Genomic DNA, 27541 nt, shown 5'->3' on the forward strand with positions numbered 1-27541 from the left:
AATTTATGGACCTTTACCTATTGAAAAATATAATTATTTGTTTTCGTAGAAATATGAAGGTATAATCTTGATCTATAGAGCTCTATTTTTAATAGATATTTGTTATTATGAATTGAAATTAGTTTAAGTGAAATTTGAAATTCGAAGTTGTGAAATTAAATTAGATGTTATAAACTAGAATATTTAATTAGAAGTTGCGATATTGAAATTAGATGAATCTAATTCAGATGTTGTGCATCGAAAATAGGTGAATTGAAATAAATTATAGGTTGTGAATGTAAATCAGAGACCTTAGAATGAATCTCTAATGATGTATTTATGTTCTTATAGATGCTAGAATTGGAAGATGAAGAAAAAAAGGTTTAGATCCTTTTGCAAGGAAGCTGGAGGAAAATCACAAAAATCTATAACTTTATCTTCTCCCATCAAAACATCCTCCAATTGAAGATAATAACTTGGAGGTTCCAATAATCAATAAAAAATCATCGGATGTACTTGTAATTTCTATTTATTTATTTGAATCGTTTATTGAATTTTGATATTATTTTTTGTTGAATTGTGAGTCGTAAATTAAACCTAACATCATATTTTGTTTCATTTGATTTTATGTTATCGGTACTCCATCTCAAAAATTTTGGATCCACCTCAGACAAATTATAATGTCACGTCATTTTTGCGGTGGGTGCAGTTTGGTTTTAGATCTCAAATTCTTGAACCAATTCGAATGTCAGGATGATTTTGGATTGGGTCGAGTGATCAGTGTTTCTAGTCCAATCAAATCAAGTCATTTTCGCTTTGTAATAGATTTCTCATATCGGGTCATCTTTTAACAGCGGTAATTGAGCAACAAATTGAAAAGAAATTAACAGTACAAACGGAGCTGGCTGCGTCGTTATTACATATTAATGATATTTGAAACGAAGAAAAGAAACACGGCACGCAATGTAGAACAAAACGGTTGACCATTATATCAATGGTGAAGCTCTAGAAATTGATGAATAGCCAAAATGACAATCCTGAACCCATTCACATTTCTTGTATCAATACTCTTCTCATCTTGTTTATGGAAACTATCTGAGCAACGTAATGAGACAGAATGCATATACCAATGTGGAAAAATTGCAATACCCTACCCATTTGGAATCGGGCCTGACCACTACTCCTTCGAACCAAACTTTGCCGTCTCTTGTAATTCATCCTCTCCAGCATCACCTATACCTTTTCTAAAGAAATTCAATCTGGAGATTCTCAACATAGATTTTGTAGTTAAATTCAAGGACTCAAACGATGATGGTGGTTATGTAACTGTAAAAATTCCATCAATTGTTGCATGCGGTAGTACAAAAGAAATGTGGACGAGCCCCAACCTCAATAATTCGCCCTTCAGATACTTTGCTCGTGGAAATAGTATGGTATCAGTTGGATGCTATGGACACGCCATGTTATACAATGAAACGGGTGGAATCTTAGGAGGATGCACCTCAGTTTGTAGCATAAATCCACCTTCAGCGGTTGTCAGAGAAAACAAATGCTCCGGATATCGATGTTGCTACGTACCCTTCCCTGAATCAGCCGTAATCAAACAATATGGTATAAGCGCAATAAGCACCAACAGTTCGTCGGGAAATTGCAGGTCTGCCTTCTTGACGGCTCATCCCCGGTATGAAACTGGAGCACCATCAATGCCAGGAATCTCTGCCGCCGTACCTGTTGTAATTGAATGGGGATATCATTCACTTACTTTCAGTAAGCACACTAGCCTTATTGTTAATTTGTCTCATCACACTGCTTGTAGATAAAATTACTATTCCTCCCTTCCTCAAATTAAACTTAAATCGAAGTCTACTATAAAATTTAAGTAGGACAGTCTTAAACATATTAAAGGCCCTGTTCTAATCTCAAAATTGGATCCTAATTTTTAAAATGATGTGTAATTATCCTTTAAATGTGAAAAGAATGTGTAATTTTGACAATAAGAAATTATTTTTAAAATATTATGACATTACAATTATATTATCTAAATTGTACATGACAACCCAATACAAGTATACATATAAATATATGATAGTAGAAAAGTATGTACTCACTTAATCTATTAATGAAAGATAAAGAACCTTTAAATAGGCTTTACACCTAACAAAAAAAGCAAATAAAGTTGAGTACATGGACCCACGTTGAAAACACAAAAAACAGAACCTCTAAACTTATGCTAACGAACTAATGACCACTAAACACTTATTCCTAAATATAATGAAAAGTCAACACAAAAACTTTGAAACATAACTGATTTATCCAACATGCTCCCTTGATTCAAAGTTACACACTCCCATTTGCAATCTGAAGTATTCATGGTTTGCTGATGCAAGTGACTTGGTTAGTATATCAGCTACTTGTTGGTGTGTGTTACAATGCTTCACTTCAAGCAATTTCTTTGCCACTAAGTCTCGAATAAAATGATGACGAATGTCAATGTGCTTTGTACGACTATGGAAAACAACATTCTTTGTAAGCTCAATTGCAGACATGTTATCACAATATATCTTGAAGAAAGTATGCCAGTAACCTTCTTATTCATATAACAGGAAGCTGAAGTAATTGTTGTATATTCAGCTTCGGAAGAGGATAGAGCCACAATGCTTTGTTTTTTAGAGGACCAAGAGATGATACTGGAGGCAAGAGTAAAAAGATACCCGGAAGTGCTTTTCCTATCATCATGAGAGCCAGCCCAATCACTGTCACAATAGCCAACCAACTTAATTTCTCGAACAATGCTATATCAAAGACCATTGTCTGTCGTTCCAGCCACATACTGTAGAATTCTCTTCACTGCTCCAAGATGGTGCTTTGTAGGATTCTGCATAAACCTTGAAACAATGCCCACCAAGAGTGCGATGTCTGGTCTAGTGTGTGAGAGATAGTTGAGTCCTCCCACCATGCTTCTATAATATCGTGCATGTGCTACTCCACTGCCATCATTTTCTACCAGCTTCTCATTCACATTCATCGGAGTACACGCAGATTTGTACCTCGTCAAATTAAACCTTTTCACAAGGTCCATTGCAAACTTACGTTGAGAGAGGAAGATACCATCAGGTCCTTGCTTCACCTCTAATCCAAGAAAATAGTGCAACAATCCCAAATCAGACATCTCAAATTTCTTCATCATACATGACTTAAATTCAGATATAATTGACTCACTACACCCCATGTATATTATATCATCAACATATAAGCAAACAACTAAGAACTCGTTCTCACCCTTCTTTTTCAAATAAATATTTGACTCATTATCGCTCCTCTTAAAGCCATTTTCAAGAAAATAAGAGTCAATTTTATTATACCATGCACGCGGGACTTGCTTAAGGCCATACAAAGCGTTGCACAACTTATAGACTTTGTTTTCCTGTCCCGAAACAACAAAGCCTTCAGGTTGTTCAACAAACACTTCCTCATTCAATTCTCCATTCAAAAACGCTGATTTCACATCAAACTGAAAAACAGTCCAGCCAAGTTGAGCAGCTAAAGCTAAAAAAGTTCTCACCGTTTCAAAGCGAGCCACGGGCGAGAAAGTCTCATCATAGTCCACACCGTGCTCTTGTGCATAACCTTTAGCCACCAACCGAGCTTTAAACTTTTAGACACTTCCATCAGCATGATACTTTGTGCGGAACACCCACTTTAGCCCGATTACATTTTTGTCTGCTGGAAGATCAACTAGCTGCCATGTGTTGTTCTTCTCAATGGAGTTTATTTCTTGTGTCATTGCATTCTGCCACATCTGTTCTTTTGCAGCGTCAGAATACAAAACAGGATCAGAAATAGAGAGCGCGAAATCACAGGTTTCATAAATTTCCTTCAATGATCGGAACTTCTTTGGAGGTGTTTCATTGGAAGAAGATGAACTTGTTGTGGATGGTGTGATGTCTGCTGGAGTAGTACTCTGAGAGGATGGTGGTGAGGAGGGTGGTGTTGTCATTCTTTGCATCGACAACATCTGGAACCTCTGAGTTTCCCGTTAACGGAACAGGTATTCCGTCATTATCGAAACTCTAAGACCAACTTCCTGCCTCATTAAATATAACATCTCTACTAATGATAATTTTGCCACTAATTGGATGATACAACCTATAAACCTTAGATTGCAAACTATAACCAACACATATACATTTTTTGATTTTTGTTCAAGTTTGTGACGAGAAGATTTAATTAAGGCATAGGAAATACAACCAAAGACTTTTAAGTGGCTTACCGAAGGCTTAACACCATGCTAAGTTTCATATTGTGTTTGATTTGGTCGGAGAGATGTTACGAACATACATCCACATATGCTTCCATGATCTTACCAATCATGTCCTTAGAGATTGCGTCCATTGCTCGTTGGTACGTAGCTCCAGCAAGACATAGCCACATATTCAAACAAGCCTAGAGACTTTGGACATCTGAAGGCTGTTTTATTACAGTCCTCTTGTGCAATCCATAACTGGTGATATCCTGCATATCCTTCTATAGAAGATATGTATTCATATCTTGATGCTGCATCTATTGGGAGATCAACTACAGGCATTAGATATTGATCCTTAGGTGTTACTTAATTTAAATCCCTAAACTCAATGCAGATTCGTATCTTACCATTTTTCTTAACTATTGGGACTATATTAGAAATCCAGTCAGCATATTGGCAAGCCTTATGAACTTTGTCTTAAGGAGTTTGTTTATTTGCTCTTGTATAGGCTCTATCAATTTAGACACTAGTCTTCTAGGACTTTGTGCCACAGGCTAAAATCCTTCCTTGATATTTTCCTACCAATACCAGGCATTTCATGATATTCCCAAGCAAAACAGTCCTTAAATTCTTTTAGAATTTCTACTATTTCCTGTTTTTCTTGGTTGGTGAGGAGCTTCTTTATGTAAGTAACACGTGGATTTTCATTGTCCCCTAAATTTATTTACTCTAGTGGATCATGAACTTCCTGTTTAATATCCTCACTTTTAGCCCATAATTTTTCATCCTCTTCTTTTAAAGATTCAGTTTCGTGTAAAATTGAGCAACATGTATTATAGTTTATAAAAAAACCCTCTTGGTATTTTCTAAAAACTAAATCTTTCATAATTTGATCAACAACAAGGGTGAACCCTTTACAACATTCTTCTTAATTTAAGACATAATAAACTTTTTCGGTTTTTTCACCAAGTGCTCCTGAGTTTTCAAAAAATTCATGTGGTACCCTCCAACTTTTCAAAATATACAAGGTACCCCTAAGTTTAATAATAATTCAGGTGGTACCCTCAAATACCCTTAATGACTAAAGGTGTTAACCGTCGTTGGTCATTAATCCTATTTTCCTGTTTTAAACCCTAAATAACCCTATAATGCTAACCCTAACTCTTAAACTAAACCTAACCCACCAATCCCTCCATCACCCTCCCACCACCCCTGCCATCGCCCCACCCCACGCAGCCCCTCCCCCACCCCCCGTAGCTCCTCCTTCCTTTGCCCCTCCCTCCCCTACCATGTCGTCCTTAGTGCTGCTACGCCTCCTGGTTCTGGGCTTTCATCGTGCTTGCTACTACAGCTCCCTCACCTGGTTCTGGGCTCTCGTCATGCGTGCTGCCAACGCCTCCCTCACCTGATTTTGGGCTCTCGTCGCGCTTGCTGCTAGCGCCTCCCTCACCTGGTTCTAGGCTCAAATTCGATTTTCGACGAGGGGGGCAGGGGAAACCAAGCTGCGAGGGGTGGGGATGGGGGTTGTGTTGGGTGGGGGAGGGTAGGGGTGGGGGAGGGGGAGGTTTTTGGGGTGGGGGATGGCAGGGGTGGTGGTAGGGTTAAGGAAGGGGTGGTAGGGTGGTGGGAGGGTAGTTGAAGGAGGGTTGCGTGGGGTGTGGGAGGGGAGGGGAGGTTGATGGGGTGGGGGATGGAAGGGGTGGGGGGAGGGTGCGCAAGGGGGTGGTGGGATAGGGTTAGGGCTTGGGTTAGGGTAGGGTTAGCATTATAGGGTTTAAAATAGAAAATTGGGATTTATGACTAACGGCGGTTAATGTCTTTAGTCATTAAGGGTATTTGAGGGTAACACGTAAATTATTATTAAACTTAGGGGTAGCATGTGTATTTTGAAAAGTTGGAGGGTACCACGTGAATTTTTTGAAAAACTCGGGGGGTACTTGGTGAAAAAACCATAAACTTTTATAAGAAAAGTACATTCTAACTCTATAAGCTAAGAAGAGCTAGTGGCTAATCATAGTTCAACGCCTGTTGAATATATTCATATTTTGATTGAATGTCTTCAAATTCTGGGACGTCCTCGACTTCGTCAATGAGAATTGCACTTGAGTCTTCTATCTCTTAGTGAGTTTGTGACTCAAGTTGTAGAGCAACCTCGTTTTTGATAGTAGGAACTGACTTTAGAGATTCCTTGACAAACACATAATCAGGAGATATGATTCGGAAAATTTCATCATCATCGTGTACCATTTCATAGGTGTCACCATCCCATAGGACTAGGACCTGCTGGAGTGATAATGGAATAGCATAATTATTATGTAACCAATCTCTTCCTGGTATGGCATTATAAATAGTACCACTACCGACTATGAAGAAACCAGTATAAGTAGCTTTAGTTCATACCCTTATTTTTAAGATAGTCATTCCTTCCACTTTTTCTAACAAACCAGAAAAACCAGTTATGTTAATTTGTATGTTATGCAAATCTTTTCTACTTCTTCCTAGTTTTCTAAACACGTAGAGTGGCATAATATTAACAGTGGCTCCAGCGTCCACTAATACTTTGCCTAGATGAACTCCCTCAAAATCAACATCAAATGACCCAAAGATTTTATCTATAATCAATTTCTATAGGTTAGCCTTTAAATATGTCTTATTAGGTGCATTCAAATAAGATGGCAAGCTTTGAGAAGAAGTAATTTTTAATTTACATGCCCTCTCTTCCTTATCAACTTTGTCTGCCCATGATGTAGTATTGGTCTGGAATCTTGGCTGGTCTTCTGACTTTCTAAACTCCATTGGTAGCATGACCACATTGCACCGCATGTTTTGGCTCTCTCCCATATCTGTCTGAGGCTCATTCATCAATGGGTCTCCATCCAACACTAAGTCATTGTCTGACACCAGTAAGTCCAAATCCTCATATCCAAACTCTGAATCATAGTCCTCATTTAAGCCATTCCCTGGCGTCTCTTTCACAACAGAATCACCTCCTGGAGGTTGTTGGCCATCATTCTTTGTAAATGATGCACCACATTGTTCTTCTTCCAAACGGGGCAATTTAGTGATGCCAGCTTATAGAGCCTCTTCATCAATTCTTATATTTGCGATAAGGGACTCATGTACATTTTGAGTGCTAATCTGGGCCCTTGCTGCAACAGCTTTTGCACTCAGCTCTTTCATCTTTAATGTCCTACTTTTAGGTAAGTTTTGGACATCTTGTAGTGGCGCTGCACTCACTACTGATTTAATCCGTATATCTCCTTAGCCCATGGGGGTTTACGCTTTTTTAAGAATTTTGGGCACAGGAGTTTGACTTAGCTCCCTTTCTTTTCCTTTTGAGGAAAAGTGTGAGCCGGAACCATTACTTTTTTTTTGGTCCTTGACTTCTAGACCTTTTCTATAATGGACGTAGATAAGCAGGTACATATGCAGTATCATTTGGGATGATCTGAGTTCTAACTATTTCAAAGGTTAGCATATCTGCACATTATAAGCACATTCAACTTCTCAAAGCCTACAACCCTTCTATTGCCCTCATTTGCAATGGGAATTTTTTAGATACCTCTTTATAGGTCTTAGCTCTTTCCTCAGGCATCGCCAGGCTTAGAGCTGGGTTGGAACTAACAGGCGCCTTAGTTTGGCTAAGTTGGTCTAGTAGGCTTCTAGCTCCATGGCATGTTGTTCCACTTCTGAGACAACTAGTCTTTTGAGACTTAGTTGCCTAGTTAAGAATCCTCTGAATACTTGGCATTGGTCTGTTGTATGTGACCCATCCATATGCCATCTGCACATATATTCCAATCCTTCTTCATTGGCTATCTTCGGCATAACGAATATTCCTTCATCAAGCAATCTATTAAGGAGTTGGTTACCTATTTCAGTTGCTTAAGATGACTACAAAGTGATAGTAAACATTATTAATCTCTACCATACCATAGAATATTTCAAATTGTTTGTCCATTCCAACCACATTGACATCTTCATCATCCAGAAACATGATATTTTTCTTATCAATTTCATCCTGGATTTTATTTCTAAAAACAATGCACTTAAACGTGTCATGAGTTACTGCATCAAGCCATTTACAGTATTTTTTACCCTTAACTTCATCAGTAGTTCTTACTTTATGCCTTCCTATCAGTTTTATCTTTTTGTTAGATAATAACCCATCGAAAATAGCATTAAATTTCTTAGCATCAAAAGTATATGTCTTCTTTTGCCCAGATTTCAAATCCTTAGGTGCCAGAAAATCTTTCTTCTCTAGAGGAGAACACTTATAAGGTACTCCATGAATGATTTCTGCCACGTCCACTTCTTGTGCGGTTTCAAAGTAGAAGGGGTTCCTCATTATGAGCGAAGAAACTTTAGTGTCTTACTGCACTTTCAGCTTGTAGGTTTCTCTCATATCTTATAGCTAATCTGCTAGTTCAACAAAATCGCCAAAGGCAAGACCATCAAACCTTTTCCGAAACTGAATTAACATTCCCTCGTGAGCCATTCACTAGTAGAATAAATGCTACTTGATGCGGTTAAAAAGTGCCCTATTGCTACAGTTTGGGGCGTGCAGCAATTAAGGGAGCAGCAATAGGTATTAATTATATTGATGCGGTTTTAAACCGCAGCAATATAGTGTACCATATTGCTACGGTTCCTAGTCAAAACCGCAGCAATATGTACTGGTGCAGGTCAAAAAATTTTTTTTTTTTTTTGCGTTTCGCCATCAAATTTGAAAAAAAAAATGCTGAAAAAAATAAAACATAACAAATTCAGAATAATAATAGATATGCTCTTATAAAAGATATTCAACTCATATTAAAACAAATACATAAAGAAAAAAAAATAAAAAAACATAACATTATATTCATTCTAAAAAACAAAAAAAATACAAAAAACTTAAATATTACTAGATCTGGAAAACAATTAACCAATCAATACTTAAATAAAACTAATTCAAAGAAATTCATCCAAGACATAGCGAATTCAAGCTGCGACTTGCAACCAATTCGAGTTGTTGAATCTGGCGAGGAGAAAGATATAAGGCCGACGGCGAGGAGAAAGACTAAGGCCGACGAGCAACCAATTCGAGTTGTTGAATCTGGCGAGCGACGTCGCGACGAATGAACGGTCGGATCTGGCGACCGACACCGTAGTTTCTTGTCGACCGGCGAAGGACAAGCTACGCGAGAGGAGTGCGAGTGACGAATTTGGCGAGCGACGCTGTTATATCTTGTCGACCGGTGAAGCTACGCGAGAGGACGAGAGAAGGAGAGAGGCTGGCGAATCTGGCGAGACGCCGTTAGTTCTTGTTGACCGACGAAGCTATGCGAGAGGGTGAGGGAAGGAGTGAGAGTGTCGAATCTGAGAGAGTGAAAGGAGGAGTTCGAATCTGGAAGAGAGGAGGAGAGAGATTGAAAGGAGTTTGAATCTGGAAGAGTGAAGGAGAGAGAGTGAGAGGAGGAGGATAGAGTGGAAAAGGGCTTTTTTTTTGCAGGAACGCTGAGTGCGTGAACTGAAAGAGAGGAACCCTAGATGGTTTTTTATATTTTTAATTTTAAAAGCCTATTGTTGCGGTTTTTTGGTAGGAACCGCAGCAATAGGTTAAAATAACATTTTTTTAATATATTGTTGCGGTCCTAAGTGGAAACCGCAGCAATATTTGTTGTTCAGGCGCCCACTTTATTTTTAAAAAGTATCGATTAGACAATATTGCTGCGGTTTTGGGCGGGAACGGCAGCAATATTGTCAATTTCTATTTTTCTTTTTGCGTGTTATATTGCTGCGTATAGGTAAAACCGCATCAATATCACCGCAGCAAATAGCATTTATTCTACTAGTGTTTTGTACAAACTCTTTTCTGGAATGCTAACATGACACCTAATATTAGCCATTTTGAATCTAGATATGTAGTCTTCTACAAACTCTCCTAACTTTTGTTGAATTCTGGCCAGATCACTTAAAGTCACTCCAAGTTCAGTGCATGCAAAATGATTTATAAATTGCACTTGCATGTCCTGCCAGGAGTTAATAGAATTTGGTGGTAAATTAGTATACCTCTGGCTTGATCATACGCAGGATTAGGGTTAGGAATGAAAGGTTAATTTTGACAACTCCCATAGGGATATCCTGGCGCTAGGGCTGGCAATCAGGTCGGGTCAGGTTCAGTCGACCTATTTAGGTAAACAGGTCAGGACCTATGAACCCGAACCCGACCTTTTTAGGTAAACAGGTCAGAAAATTAAACCTGAACCTGACCCATAGTTAATCGGGTTGACCCGAACCCGACCTATTTGACCCGATTGTTGAATAGCTTCAATTTTGACCAAACTAATCCTGATTTTTTACCGATTTTTTTTCTAACACACATCGATCTATTCAAAATTTCCAACCATCCAACATTCAAATTTAAAACAAAAAAATCAGCATCCAATTGTATCCAACTTTCAAGTCAGAAAATTAAAAGTTAAATCCAAGTATCCAACTACACAAGTACCAACATTCAAATTTCAAACAAAGAAACCAGCAGTCCAACAGACTTAAGAGTTAAAAGTAAATATGCTAAAAGTTAATTTGCAACTAAAATATGAATGTCTGTCAATTACAATACAAAATCCATCAAACATCATTATAAAATCAGCATCAAGCTTGGCTAGACATGGGAGCCGCTGGTCTTTAAGGCGTGCTATCCGGTGGGCTAGGGGTCTCATTTTATTCATTCACTTTCATGGTCATTATCTTCCCACATAGTTCCTCCAACTGAGGGTCCATTTGTCCTACAATAAAAGACAAAACAAGACAGTTATAAGAAAACATATTGAACTAAATAACACTATACAAAACAAGATAATTATTGACTCACCTTTACCAAAAGCCCAATCCTTGAGGTAGATGATAGAATCAGTAGTAGAAGGCTTCAAAGAGCTTCTATAACAGTCAAGAATCCGGCCCCCACTACTAAATGTTGATTCGGAAGCTACTGTAGAAATAGGGATGGCGAGAATATCCTTTTCCATCAAAGAAAGAATCGGGTACCTCACCTCATTAGTCCTCCAATGATATAAGATGTCAATGTTGGTCGTGCGAGGGTTTAGTAGTTCCGGTAAGTACACTTCCCAATCAGTCTTGACATCAATGGTAGAATTCTTAGAAGTAAAGCTATCAAAATCCTAAGTAGAAAAAAAAGTATCCAACATTAATGAATATATATGTATATAAATATATAAGAAGAAATGCAAAAAAATAAATGATCAGAGATATAATTGAACATATTAGAGTAGATTAGCGTCATAAACGAATCGGAAGACATGGCAAACTGCTCATCCTCCTGTTGTCCAGCAGTAGAATCATTGTTATTATAGCCTCTTGAAGTTGGTGATGGTATAGAAGACTCTGCCATATACGCATAATATAAGGAATTCAACTTTTCCTTAAACTTAGCCAACTCACTTATATAGTCAACAACCCCATAAACCCTTTCAAATGCCCACTTAGATCATGGATCTAAAACAACTGCCACAGCCATGATTATGCTAAAATGGGACCAATACTTAGAAAATTTATCAAACATCTTAGATGCCATTTTCACCATGAAACTATCAGAACTTTTCATCTCATCTTTTAACAACAAACGTACCTTTAACACATTAGGAGAATACATGTTTGCAGTAGGATACAATGTTCCAGAAAACACATTAGTTACCTCATAAAAAACCTTCAAGAATCTAAAAATTTTCTCAATCCTTACCCACTCTTGTTTACTAGGGCAGTGAGTGTAATTAGCATCTACTTTCTGAAAATGAATAAAAGCCTTCTTAAAATACAACGCACTCTCTAGCATTAAGTAGGTCGAGTTCCATCTTGCAGGCACATCTTGCTTTAATTCTCTAGTAGATTCTAGCTCAACCTGAGCAACAAATGTCAAAAAACGCTGCCTCCTAGCTTGTGATCCTTTACAATACTTCACACTATCTCTCACATTAACTATGGCCCCATCCATTTCCTTAAGCCCATCTTGCACAATTAAGTATGTGCGCACAACACCTCACATGAAATAATTCACCCTCACAAACCAAATCAAGCTCAGATTTAATAACTTCAGCAAACACATCATTAGATGAAGCATTATCAAGAGTAATAGACATAATTTTCTTTTGGATACCCCACTCTTTTAACATACCATAAACTTTATCCGACATATGAACACCCGTATGAGGTGGAGGCATAAAATGGAAATTTATAATTCTTTTCTGTAGTGACCAATGGTTGTCAACATAATGGGCAGTTAAGGAACTATAGCCATCTGTGGAATTGAAGTCCAACAATCAAAAGTAAGTGAAATTCTGCCACGAACTAACTTCAACTCTTCTTTTAACTTTTCTCTCTATCTCTCTCTCTCTCTTAAACATTTTAAGTATATTAGATTTAAGGGTGTTTCTTGTCACAAATTTTACTTCCGGATTAATATAAGTAAAACACCTCTTAAATGCATCATACTCAACAAAGTTAAAGGGCAAGTCATGCTTTACAATCGTAATAGCTAAAAGCTCACGAAAAACAGCACGATCAACAATAGGTAACCTATTTGCAATGAACCAGAAGTATTACTAGAATCTAATATCATTTGACCAACAACCAAAAAAGTTCTTTTCTTGCACTTTTGAACATGACGTTTTAAGTTACCAATGCCTTGACTACTATCAGCATTGTATTTTTTGCCACACTTCTTACATTGGCAAACCAGATTACCTTGTTCATCAGGTTCATCCAAAAAGTTAAAATTTACCCAAAAACCTGAAGTCAGCTTCCTTTGTCGCTTGAAGTGAGGGTTTGGCTTCATGAGTACTGGTTTGCCTTACTTTTTTGCATCAACCTTAGGGGTGGATGGGAGTTCTGTACTTCCTCAGATGAAGCCTCTAAATCAACATGATTAGGAGGGAGGTCAGCCATCTGCATTAACAGATATGTAGCAAAAAATAGGAACAAAGGAACTTAACTAAACTAGTATAGTACTATAGTAACATCACTAACAAGAGAAAAAACAAAGATAAAAAAATGAAGATACAAAAGTAACAAGACGACTATAAAAGAAGAAGAAAAATACAACAAATATCTAGTTGAAAAAAAACAGCAAATTAATAGGTCCAAGCGCTTAACTGATTCCACAGTTAGCATAATATTAGTTGGTCTCACATTAACACTAATGTGAGGCCGTCTTTTTCAAGAATTTGTGCTTAGTTAATACAACTTAAAAGTTAGATTTTCTATGTACCCTTTTTCCTCTTTTAAGGTTGCCCCAATACAGTTTCTTATTTGTCGCTTTGAGTTTCTCTCATACTAAAATTAACCGTTGCAGACCGTAGTTTAACTCTCAGATCCACACTAATTGGTCCATCGCGTTTTTGTCTTTCATGAAAATCCCACCTGGCCAAAGCAAAATGTGAACCAAGTTTAATGGCAAACATTAAGGGGCGGTTGGAGTAAAATACAACAACCACTTAGTTGAAGTGGTTGTCTAGTTCAATGTAAGAATTGTAATTTCCATATAATGCCAAGAAATCTTTTCATTAGAAATATAAAATATATCGGTTTTGAATGGCTAGGCCAATTTCATGGAAATTTTCACTTATATATGAAGACTAGATAAGTTAGTTCCTCTAGCTTACGAGAAGTATAAGTTATTTGTAAATTAACCTTTAAGTGTTATGTCAAACAATCAACTCTAAGAATTTTAACATTTTTTATAAATTTTCAGTTTTCATATGCTATACACGTTATTTATTTCTTTTGAACTGATTATATCTTTGTTGCAGCTTCGTTAAACGTAAGCCTAATTCGGTCCGTCATACTTCTAGGTAAGCTGATTCCTTTTATGATTTTTCACCAAAAACCATCCCTATGTGAAGATTTATTTCAGTAACCACCCCTAACTAAGAAAAAATTAGAATAAATCACCATAAGTGAAGGGTTGATTTGTGTAACCCTAACTAAGTAAATGAATATAAACCACCTCTAAGTGTCTAATTTTATTAGTAATTGTATTATGAAAGCCATCTTTTAGATTTATGATGTACAAACTAGTATTACCCTAAATTAATACTCGATATTTTTATTGGAGCCTAAGATATAATAACTCCATCTTCTATAACTGAATGCGGATGTCATCTACTTTAGTTGGTAAAGTATTGTGAAGGTGATATCGAAACCTGAGATCGAATTCCGCCTAAATTAAATTACTGCACTTAGTCGCTCATTTACACCAAAAACAACTTCTCTAGCTAATTGAAAACCTCTTCCCCACCCCTGAACCCGTACATTCTCTCTCCTCCGATGCACAACCTCCTTTTGACCACAACCACTCCATAAACAACTTTCTTATATCCTTTCCATAACCGAAATTATTACTAATCGAGCTCTCCACTATTAAAACATGAATATCGTTGATTACTAGTTGGTTATGCACAAAAGAACCAACGAGATCTGATTACTGCAAAACTATGTTAAAGGATAAATACAAGTAGCTCAGTTAGTTGTGCTTTTGGAGGAAAAATATAAATCAGTTAGAGTTTGTTATTAGTTTCTTATTTTGTTACAAACTCATATTTAGCTCAACTATAAATATTGAAGTTAGCTACTGTAATAAATGAAGAAATGAAATAATATCCTCTTCCTCCTTTCTCAATCTGTCTCTCTCTCTCTCTCTATGTTTCTCTATTTCTCCTCTGTTTCTCTCTATTCTCTCTCTGTCAATCCCTCTCTATTTCTTTCTTTTCTTGAATTCTCTTGCAAGGAAATCAGTCCTGCAAAATTGGTATCAGAGCCAACTGCTGCTCACTCATAGAATTTCGATCAGTGGAATTTTATTCTGAAAATTCAAACATTCTGGCACCTCTTTCTAGAGCTGTTAGCAAGAAGTTTTCAGATATGGAAGAACAAGTAAAATTGTTGGAAAAGCGTCTCGAAGAGCAATCTAATAACATGCTCCTTTTGATGCAAATGGTGAAGGAGATGAAGGATAGCACCAGTTCTTTTGAAACCTAGAGAAATACTTCTAATAATGAAGTTAATTCTAATAGACCTTAAGGTATGATACCAAAACTGCAATTTTCTACTTTTGATGGATCCAATCCAAGAATTTGGATAAAGAAGTGTAGTAGATATTTTGCTTTGTGTAAAATTGCTGATGAATGTAGAGTAGATTTGGCATCTTTATACATGATTGGTAAAAGCAGAATTGTGGGTTTCGAGTTATTTGGCTGTAAGGAAAAATGTATGATTGGGATGATTTTATTCTTGACTTAAATGCAAGAGTTAAAGATGGGAAGGGAATTAATGCAGTAGAAAATTTTAATAAGCTTGAGCAATCTGGAACTTTAGAGGAATACATTGATGAATTTGAGAATTTGAGGTCTTTGCTAATGCAAAATGGTCATCTACTAACTGATGAGTATGTGTTGGAAAGTTTTGTGAGAGGTATGAAACCTTCTGTTAAACCAATGGTGAGGGCCTTTAACCCTTCATCTATTTCTGAAGCTGTGAGATATGCAAGATTGCAAGAAGAACAATTATTAGCATGTGCTACCAAACCTTCTCCAAAATCATCTTACCCATATTTTTCTGCAAAACCAATACAATCTGTTCCTTATAACAATAATACCAATAAACCTCCTCTTCTTCCTACCCCAAAACCTTCTCAATCTTTGGTAAGATACCAACCCAAACCTTTCAAACACATTCCAGCAGATGTGAGGGCTGAAAAAATAGCAAAGGGTCTTTGTTATTATTATGATCAAAAGTATGATAGAAATCATAAGTGCAATTTTAAAGAAACCCAATTGTTTACTGTTGAAGTCCCTAGTGAAGCAGAAAGTGATGATGAGGGTAATAGTGGAGATGAAGATGTGGAAGCTACAGAAGAACCCTGTATTTCAGTTAATGCCCTTTCTGGTAACCAGAATTTTCACACCATGAGAGTGGTTGGATTGGTGCAATATAAACCTCTTCATATTCTAGTAGATTCTGGTAGTACCCATAACTTCTTAGATCTAGCCTTAGCTAAGAAATTGGGGTGTAAGATTGAACAGATAAGTCCTCAGGCCATTATAGTAGCAGATGGAAACTCTCTAGTATGTCAGCATAGTGTCCTTCTTCTCATTGGACAATGAATAAGAAGGAATTCAGTACTGAAGTGATGTTGATTCCTTTAGGGGGATGTGATATGGTCTTGGGAGTATAATGGTTAAGTACTTTGGGCCGAATTATTTGGGATTTTAAAGAATTATTGATGAAGTTTGAATTGGATGATCATGCTTTTTCTCTAAAAGGTATTCCTCCACAGAAGATAAAAGTAATTGAAGGAACTCCAGGCAGCAAATTAGTAGAGAATGCAGTGCAATTCTGTGTTATGCAAGTCAGTGAGTTGTGTGTGACTCAAGACCAGAAGAATAAAGAGATCTTGGTGTCAGTAGAGTTCCAGTTATTGAAAGAAAAATATGCTGATATTTTTGCTAATCCTGTGGATTTGCCACCTCATAGGGGGTATTTGATCACAGAATACCTTTGCAGCCTGATGCTAGACCAGTGAGCATTAGACCCTACAGATATCCTTTAAAACAAAGGGATATAATTGAACAATTGGTGCAAGAAATGCTTGATAGAGGCATCATACAAAATAATTGTAGCCCCTTTGCTTCACCAGTGGTGTTAGTTGGCAACAAAGATGGGACTTGGAGACTATGTATAGACTATAGGGAATTGAATAGGAAGACTGTCAAGGACAAGTTTCCTATCCCTGTAGTGGAAGAACTCATTGATAAGTTAGCTAGAGCTGCAGTGTTCACCAAGCTAGACTTGAGAGCTGGTTACCACCAACTCAGAGTACACCCATCTGAATTTCTTGTTATGCCTTTTTGGCCTAATAAATGCCCCAGCATCTTTCCAAGGATGGATAAATCAGGTTTTTAAACCTTTACTTAGGAAGTGTGTCCTTGTGTTTTTTGATGATATTCTTATCTATAGCAAATCCATCACTAAACATTGGCAACATTTGGAGCAAGTATTTCTATTAATGAGGCAGTACAAGATGTACATTAAGGAAAGCAAGTGTTCATTTGCAAAAAGTAAAGTGGAGTATCTGGGACATTTCATCTCAGGGTCAGGGGTTGAGACTGATCCTAAGAAGATTGAAGTTGTGTCTAGATGGCCTTCTCTAACTTCAGTCAAAGAATTAAGTTTTCTGTGCTTAACATGATATTACAGAAAATTTGTGCAGAACTATGCTATAATATGTAGGCCCTTGCATGATTTACTTAAGAAGGATGGGTTTGTATGGTCTACAGCAGCACATGAGGCTTTTAATGCTTTGAAACTTGCTCTGGTGTCTTCTCCAGTTTTAGCTGTACTAGATTTTTACTATGCTATAATATGTAGGCCCTTGCATGATTTACTTAAGAAGGATGGGTTTGTATGGTCTACAACAGCACAGGAGGCTTTTAATGCTTTGAAACTTGCTCTGGTGTCTTCTCCAGTTTTAGCTGTACCAGATTTTCCAACATTTTTATTGTTGAAACTGATGCTTCTAACATGGGCATTGGTGCTATTTTAATGCAAGAAGGTCATCCCTTAGCTTATATAAGCAAATCATTGGGGCCTAAATGGCTGAAATTATCAGTTTATGAGAAAGAATTACTTGCAATTGTGTTTTCAGTTCAGAAATGGGAGCAATATCTGACTGGAAATCATTTCATAATTAGGACAGACCATAAAAGTTTGAAATGGTTATTACAGTAGAAAATTTCAACACCATTTCAACAATTTTGGTTGTCCAAACTTATGGGATTTGATTATGAAATCCAGTATAAGAAGGGACAAGACAACCTGGCTGCAGATGCTTTATCAAGGGTCAAAGGTGTTGAAGTGTTGTGCTTAGCTTTATCAGTGGTTGATGCTGATTTGATTACTCACATTAAGAAAAGCTATCACTTAGACTTCAATTTGATCTCTATTATTGAAGAGCTACAAGATTCAGCAAGTTACATGGACTTTAGCATGCAAGGAGGCCTACTAAGGAAGAAAAGAAAGCTTGTCATAGGCCCTGATGCTCAATTAAGGTTGAAATTGCTCACTTGGAAACATGCAACTCCAGATGGTGGTCATTCAGGCAGAAATTTAACTCTTAGAAGATTGAAAGCAGTCTTTTATTGGAAGGGCATGAGTCTAGATGTTAGAAGGTTTATAAGAAATTGTCACATTTGTCAATCTTCTAAACTTGATAATGCAGCAAGCCCTGGTCTTTTGCAGCCCCTACCATTCCCTCAAGAAGTGTGGTATGATATATCTATAGATTTCATTACTAGTCTTCCTTTATCAAATGGCAAGAGTGTCATTTTTGTAATGGTAGATAGGCTTAGCAAGTATGCCCATTTTATACCACTTGCTCATCCCTTCACTGCAGTAGATGTTGCACAAGCCTACTTGGATAATGTATTCAAGCTTCATGGGTGGCCAAGGAGTATAGTTAGTGATAGATATTCAGTATTTCTCAGCAAATTCTGGAAGGCTTTGTTTTCCATTTATGGAACTGAGTTCAATATGTCTTCTGCTTAACATCCTTAGACGGATGGACAAACAGAGGTAGTAAATAGGTGTTTAGAGACTTATCTTAGGTGTATGAGTGGAGATAATCCCAAGAATTGGAGCTTCTGGTTACCTTTGGCTGAGTGGTGGTATAACACCCACTTCCACTCTTCTACTCAATTCACACCCTATGAGGTGGTGTATAACCAACCTCCTCCATTACACTTACCTTACCTTACAGGAGAGTCTATGAATGAAGTGGTTGATAGAAGTTTAATAAAGAGGGAAGCTATGATAAGTAACTCGAAGCATCATTTGACCAGAACTCATATCAGAATGAAAAATCAAGCTGATCAACACAGGTCGGACAGAGAATTTCCGGAAGGTGAATGGGTTTGGCTGAAGTTGCAACCTTACAGACAACAGACTCTTCAGCATAGGGTCAACCAGAAGTTGTCCCAAAAGAATTTTGGCCCTTTTCAAGTATTGGCTAGGATTAGAAAAGTTGCTTACAAATTGTCATTGCCCACAGAAGCTCAAATACATGATGTTTTTCATGTATCTCAATTCAAGAAATTTCATGGTATTCTTCCAGTAACAGTACATATCCCTCCATGGTTACATGGCCAATCTACTTCTACTGTGATTCAACCCAAAGCCATATTAAGGAGGCGGATTGTAAAACATCAGAATAGAGCTATCACTCAGTACTTAGTTCTATTGGAAGGGTTTGAAGAACATGAAGCTTCTTGGGAAAAAGCTGATTCTTTTGAAACCAGATTTCCTGATTTCATTGTATCATAGACTTGAGGACAAGTCTTTTATAAGGGGGAAAGTATGTTAAAGGATAAATACAAGTAGTTCAGTTAGTTGTGCTTTTGGAGGGAAAATATAAATCAGTTAGAGCTTGTTATTTTGTTACAAACTCATATTCAGCTCAACTATAAATATTGAAGTTAGCTACTGTAATAAATGAAGAAATGAAATAATATCCTCTTCCTTCTCTCTCAATCTGTCTCTCTCTCTATGTTTCTCTATTTCTCCTCTGTTTCTTTCTATTCTCTCAGTTAATCCCTCTCTATTTCTTTCTTTTCTTGAATTCTCTTGCAAGGACATCAGTCCTGCAACAAACTGGGATTCGAAACATTCACCGAGTTGTTTATATAGAGAAAGAGAATGGAGGAAGCCGATATTGAGAGGATATATCAGAAAGGAGGGTTACTCGTTAGGCTCGCAGATGAGAAGGGATGATATAGGTGAGTTGTTGGTGGAGATGTTGTGACAAAAAGGAGGGTGGGTGGCATAGTGGAGGAGAGACAATGTAGGGATTTAGGGGTAAGAAAGGGCACTAATTAAAGTATTAAGTGATAATTTAGTGCTATTTACAAGCCTAAGTATATCATAAATATAAAACATGGCTTTGAGTTTACAATTACATATTTAAGGGTAGTTTATTTTAATTTCTTAGTTAGGGGTGTTCATGGGCTCCTTCACTTAAGGGTTTTTTTTATATTTAAAATATTCTTAGTTATTGGTGGTTACAAAAATACACCCTTTACTTGAGGGCGGTTCTTGGTTTAAATATCCCTATTCCCTACTTTTATCCTTATGCAAAAGCTGCTTTGAAGTTTTTTTTTAAGGGGGAAGATGCTTGGAAGCTACAACTATTAAATTCTTGCATGATTGACACTTTGACAGTCAAACTTTTACTAGGGAAAATATAAATTATATTTATTGAAAGAGAAATTTTCTCAAGTACTTCTGAGGTGAGGTAATTCTCAAATTACCCTTCATAATTGGGAAGTTCCTCAAATGCACCTGAATTTTGTGTTTGGGCTCAAAATACCCTTATTATATAGACCGAAATTCAAGTGTATTAATTTTCTAAGGTACTCTTGAAACTTAAACTTTAAACTTCAAAATTTATAAGGGTATTTTGATAATTAAGCCAAACCTCAAAGATACTTCAGGAAATTTTCCTTATTGAAATTAAAATCATACAACATTTAAATAAGTACAAAGAAAAATAAAGCACAATTCAACTTGAGTAAATAAAAATCTTTGTTTTTGTAACTATGTTGACTATGAATTAGATAAGACCGTAAAAAGCATGCACACTATTTATTCATATATACTTTTCTCTGACAATATCTATTATTCTAAGATAGATTTGAGAAGAATTTTTTTACTTAATCATGTACACTGCATGCAAGAATCCAATATTAATTGGAAAATTGTATAACAAATAATCCATTTACTACATCTTTTAATAGAATCATGAATTCCAAACTCTAAACTCTCATAAGAAAGGAGAAAATACTCAAACTCCAATCTCAGACAATAAGAGACAAATAAACCAATCATTGAGCACAAAACTCTAAAAAAAAAAAACAAAAAGGTGGATTATACATTACTCCCTGTTTCTTTTGGACAAATTTAGGAGAAACAATATTGTGGGACATAGAAGGAAAGAGAAATTATTATTTTATGTCAAAGTTGAATGTATGTGTGATGGAAAGTTAGTGGTCTCATTTCAAAAATAGAAACAAAAGAAATGAGTAAACTAATAAGGGACATCCAAAAAAAAATACAGGTAAATTAATTATGACAGTTTAAAAAGATATCAATTTGAATTTGAGAAGTAACTTCCCTCAACTACCGCATACGACACATAGGATATGTATATCATGAGAGATTCTTGCGAAAAAAGAAGTAATGATTGACTCGTGGATCATTAACTTGCATAAGTTGAAAGAACCTAATTTGACTTTTGCCAAAATCACATGTAATTTTTTTTTTTGGATCCATATGAGCCACGAAGGCGGTACAAAGTACAAAGAAAGGGATGGGGAATCGAACCTGTGACCTATCGTTCACAGCACCTCAATCTTAACCACTAGGCCAAGACATCCTTGGTTAAAATCACATGTAATTTTGTTGTTCTTCTCAACTGGTTTGCATCAGAGAACACTTGTGCGTGGTGCAGGCAACTTAGCTAGATTTCACCCAATTCAAACAATGTTACTAAGTGCACATTTTTGTAATCATGAAGTGACACACAAAAGAAACTTTGCAAAGATATATATACACAAAAATGATAATTAAAGAGTACAAATTATCCAAAAAAAAAGGAAGACACTTAAAAACAACTATCTTATAGCTAATAAAGTGTGAAACTTACAAAATTACTCACGACACAAAGGTCTTGTGAAGATATCTAGAACTTGATTTTCACTCTTGCAAAACAATAACTTACCAGACATTTTTCAATTTCACTCTTGCAAAACAATAACTTACCAGACATTTTTCAACCTTGTCCCTAAAAAAATAATGCCTTATCTCAATATGTTCCGTTTTGGAATGTTGGGCATGATTTTTCTGAAATATTAATAGCACTTGTGTTATCACACAAACAAGAACATTTCCAAAAACAACACCCTAAATCTTTTAGCTAGTTCTTTATCCATGAGAGCTGCAAGCAGCAGGCAGCTACTGCTATATATTCAGCTTCTACTATGAATAAGGCTACTAAATTTTGCTTCTTTGATCTCCAAGATATCTAAGATGATCTAGGAAGTCAGACATACCTAAAGTACTCTTTTTATCCACATGGAACCAAGCGTAGTTTTCATTTGTGTACCCAACCAGTTCGATAGAGCTTTGTTTGGGCTACCATAAACACAAATGATATATTCCTACTAAGTAACTTAGAAACCTCCTAATAGCTTTTAGATGAGATTCTTTAGGATTGCTTTGAAATCTTACACACAATCTGACACTACAAACAATGTCAAGCCTGATAGCTGTTAGGTACAAAAGAGAGTCAATCACACCTCTATACAGTGAAACATCTACATCAAATTTGGTAGACATGTAAACAAGTGTATCACAAGTTTGGTAGAGGTGTAAACAAGTGTATCACAAGTTTTACTGTTTTGCATCTATACTTCCTTAGAAGCTCTCTAATTCTGTTGATGAATCATGATTCCGTCACACTTTGCTTGATCCGTAGCCTAAGGAATAATCATAATTCTCCTATTATGCTCGTTTAAAATATACTCTCTTATTTCAAATAGCCGTTAAGAAAAGCAACCTAAACATCCATTTGAAATAACTTCAGATTCATATGAGCAACAAAGGCTATCAGAATTCTTATAGCCTCCAGTCTAGCAACAGGTCTAAAGGTCTCATCATAATAAATTACTTCTTAATGATTATACACTTGCACAACCAGCCGAGCCTTGTTGTACCAAGATTGTCCAATTTATTTCTGAGGGTTCCAATGACTGACGTATCCAGAGGTCTTGGCATAAGATGTTAAACGTGGTTTCTTTCAAACTGATTTAATTCTTCCTGCATAGATACATCCCAATATCGATCTATCAACCTATTTTATAGTCATCTAGTTTTAGCTTAGAAAGAAAAGAAAACAATGCACAAAAGTTTTCATAAACAAATCTTCTAGTTTGAATCCCCTTAGAAATATCATTGATAATTTGATCAAGAGGATGAGAAGATTGATATTTATAATGCCTAATAGAAACATCATTTTGTGCATTGCTCTCAACATCTTCAAATGAACTAGCTTTCATACTGGTTGTAGCACCATTAGTTTACAAAGTGGTTCCTATGAGATTCTTACCTATTGCTCATTAGGGTTTCCACTTGTCTGAGTAATGGTTACCCAAAGCCACTTATCTGGATGTCTTCTAGAGGACCATGAGTAATTGGTCCTCTCCTTTTATCTTTAACTTCAGCCCTAGGTCCTTGATCTTGTCGAGGTTCTCTTCCGTTTGTAGGTGGGGGATCAATGCATAAGCTGGTTCCTCTAGTTATTTGTCCTCACGACCAATGACTTGCATTCTCCTGAAATTTGGCAATACTATGTCAAAATCATCATCTTCAAGCACATTTTGTCAAAACATGTTACATTTATTAAAGACCACAAGAATATTATCCTCAACACATATGATTCTTTTACTAAAAACCCTATATGCTTTACTTTGAGAAAAATATCCATGGAAAAAATTGTCTTATCACTCCAATGATCGAATATATGAGCTGATTCTTCCCATTATTGTGCACTAACATCTCTACATCCAAAAAAATTAAAGCGCGTAATATTGAGCTTTCTTCCTCTTAGGAATTCATAAGGAGTTTTCTTCAACTTAGATCTTAAAAGAGCTCTATTTAATATATATAACATGAAGTGTTAATGGCTTCTCCACAAAAGTTCTTAGCGGGAACACCTTCAATCAGCATTATTCTTGCCATCTCTTCAAGAGTTTTGTTCTTTGTTTCAACCACAAGATTTTGTTAAGGTTTTCTTGGAATAGAGTAATTATTATCCAATCCATGCCCTTTAATGTTCTACAAATAATTATTAAACTCAGTACATTAGAAGACCTTATGGCAACCAGGTCATATGACTTATCTTATTCTAGGGTTGTTTTAGTAAAGCAACAACCTCATTATAGGTTTCATCTTTTGAAGAAAGAAAGATAGTAAATGCATATCTAAAATAATAATCAATCAGTACACAAACATATATCTTATCATTTCGACTTTGTACTCGCATGGACCATACAAATGAATGTGTACAAGTATGAAAGGTCTACTAGTACTTATCTTAAAAGACGTTCGGACCCATTTCCCTTGGACACATTCTGAGCATACCTTATCAACCTCTAATATAATGTTAGGAGATCCTATCACTAAGTTTTTAGAACTAAGTTTGTTCTCAAGTGTCAAGCTAGCATGTTCGAACCTTTTATGCCAAAGCCACTGGTTATTCTCATAAACAACTCTAAAATGGGTAGTCTTGTTCTCATGTATATGCTTTGAATAAGTGATGTAAACATCATCTTTTATGGTTCCCTACCAAGAAAGATCACTTGTTTGAGGATTGACCATGTAACAAAGACTGGCTTGAAATTCCACTCTATTTTCTTTGTCACATAGTTGAGAAATACTCAAGAGGTTATATTTCAAACTTTCAACATAATAAACATCATAAATCGAATGAGAGTGAGAATTACCAACCGTACTTACTCCTTGGATGGATCCTTTACTATTATCTCCAAAGGTCACACTCCCACCATCCAATGTTTTTAGGATCGGGTTTCCACTTACGATCAGTAAGACGGATAGGATCGAATCGGTAGAATCTGACCGTGGGATCATAAGACCCTGCCAAATTGCAAAAAAGAGTAACGAAAATTCGTCCAAATGACTAAATACAGATATTTTAAACAATATCGATGCCAAGTACCTAGTGTTTCTCACATAATATTGATATTTCAAAGTTAATATGGCTTCATAATAAAGATTATAGAAAAAAAATATTTGCGTGTATGAAGTTAGGTTATCAATTATTGGGATTAAAGAATAACTAAGTTGCTTTCAGGATCAATTTAATAAGTAACGAAGTAGGATCTTCCTATCCCAACAGATCCTGACCGATCCTAATCGATCCTACTCTAATCTTGATCGATCCTGCAACATTATAAATGAAAGATAGGATCGTCTCGTCCTACTCCGATCCTACCGATCCTATATGATCCTGCTATGATCCTGACTAATCCTACTGCGATTTTACCAACCTTGCAATTTTGCTTATGATCTTAATCATTTTGCTAAACCGAGATTGTGGAATTGTACGATCCTAAGATCCGAATTGCAATTCCAACAAAAATACAACAATCATTTCCTTTGTCGTATAAGTGAAAAGAATTGATCTTTATCCTCGTACATGCGTATTAAACAATCACTGTCCAAATACCAAAAGGTATATCCCTTCACCTTAGCCTATAAGAGCAGTTCAAACATTAGTTTTGGGAATCCAAACTTGTTTGGGTCCTTTTTTACAAACAATGGACTTAAGCAAGTCTTTTCTTACATAACCTTAGCATGTCTACTATTTTTGGAAACACTTTATTTCCTAACCATGCATTTGTGCAACTTGTAGTCATTTTTACCACAGTGATAGCACACATGCATATTTGTTGCAAGGACATATTTTTACCTCTTTAAATTCCTTAATCTAAGTGGTTTCTTTGGGCCAGTAGTCGGATATGTTCCTTTCACCAGTATAAGCAAGACATATACTTCCTCCATTTTCTCTGATTAAGGTTATCTTATCCATGGTTTTTCTGTTATTTAGTACTTTGTTGACATGCTTATTATAATTTTCATGTTCATTTTCTTTAGATTCAAGCATTTTGCACACAGTTGATGTTATTCTTTGCAGCAATGAAATCCAAATTTAATTTTTCAAGATTTTTTTAAAGTTTGAAACCGCTAAATCATTTTGCACAATAGAACGAACATGTTTTTCCTTTTTCAGCTATTGCAACTAAATTTGCGAATCACAAATACTTATCTCATAATTATCAACCAAGTGACACGCATCCACATTAAGAACATCATTAGAAATAGTTGGATGTGAAGCTTTAGTTAGATGAATTCTTTATGTAATTCTTCACCGTCATCAATCAGAAGATTGAATGCACACAACAATCCAAATTTACTTAAAGCTTTTTCAATAACTTTAGCTTCCTCAAAGTTAATTAGATCATTCGAGTATTTTGAAGAGTTAGGCGGGGGAAACAATTGAATCTTCTTCACTGTCACTAGGAAAATCCACATCCTTATTTAGTGCAGACGATTTAATAGTTCCCAACTCAACTCTACATTTATCTCGACAAACTTCTAATTCAACAACTTCATCATTTATATTAATGTCAATTTCTTCTAACTGATCATAACTAGCACTAGCAATTTCACACTCATACGTTCTTGTAAAAATCTTGACCCAAAGTGGCTTCAAGATATTCAAGCTTATTATCAAAATTATATTGATACATATCTTCACGAATTTAAGAGATATTTAGATATTTACATGATGGTCTCTTACGCTATCTTTCTTTGTCATAGAGCATAAGTCACACGATCTAGTTTCCAATCTAGTTTTGCATGGGGAACTAGTTGACTTGTTTATGAGGTATCTTAGTCAAGAAATTGGTTTATGACTTAGATGACTCTTTTCATCATCATATTCTAAATCAATGTCGATCACCCCAAAACAGATGCTACCACATGGCCTTTTTGAAAGCCCTTTTGTCATTGTACTTTTACTGTTTGTTGGTCCATTTTGGACAATCCTCAATTAGATGTCTAGTGTCACCATATTTGAAGCAACCTGCACTTGAATAATTAGTTTTTGGAAAACCTTTACCTTTCATGAACATTTGTCATTGATCCCTGAAGCGTCTCTCAAAATGTTAAGCCATCATAATTATTTCATCTCCTTCTTCATCAACTGTTTCTTTCAAATAAATGCCTTTAGTTGATACCTTCTCAATCTATGCGTCAACCAGCATCTCATGGATCATAAGAGATCATATTAGTTGCTCCAAGGACTGAGTGAGATTATAGGCTTGATAAACATTTGTCACTTTTGTTGTTTATGCATCTGTCAGACTTCTTAATAATTTTTACACCAAATTCTCACATCAAAAAAAAAACTTTACCATGATATTAAGGTCATTAACAATAGCCATAATCTACCAAAGCAAGTATTAAAACTTTCATCTTTGAACATATTAAAAGCTTCATATTTAGACATCCAAAAATCAATTTAGACCTTTTACCTCATTGGTTCACTCGTAATTAAGCAAGTGCAAGAGTACCCCGGATTTCCTTGGCTGGTGAGGAAGCTGAGATCATGTTTGTCTCATTCTCTTCAATGGC

The 27541-nt window shown here is 36.1% G+C and overlaps 1 protein-coding gene across 3 annotated transcripts in view; it reads left to right on the forward strand.

Annotated features, from left to right (window-relative positions):
• Positions 1–899: 899 nt before the first annotated feature.
• LOC104895469 (putative wall-associated receptor kinase-like 11) overlaps positions 900–27541 on the forward strand; it is a 32044-nt gene continuing 5402 nt past the window's right edge. The window contains exons 1-3 of one of the 3 annotated variants that reach the window (XM_048643857.2): positions 1607–1746; positions 2583–4027; positions 14029–14070. In XM_048643857.2, the coding sequence (XP_048499814.1) occupies positions 3949–4027; positions 14029–14070 (121 nt within the window). In that variant the 5' untranslated portion in view covers positions 1607–1746; positions 2583–3948. Of the gene's footprint in view, positions 1747–2582; positions 4028–14028; positions 14071–27541 lie in introns of all 3 variants that reach the window. The other 2 variants (XM_010681989.4, XM_057393347.1) reach the window with 2 other exon arrangements.

The sequence above is a fragment of the Beta vulgaris genome, chromosome 1, assembly GCF_026745355.1.
Source record: "Beta vulgaris subsp. vulgaris cultivar EL10 chromosome 1, EL10.2, whole genome shotgun sequence".
Taxonomy (NCBI): Eukaryota; Viridiplantae; Streptophyta; class Magnoliopsida; order Caryophyllales; family Amaranthaceae; genus Beta; species Beta vulgaris.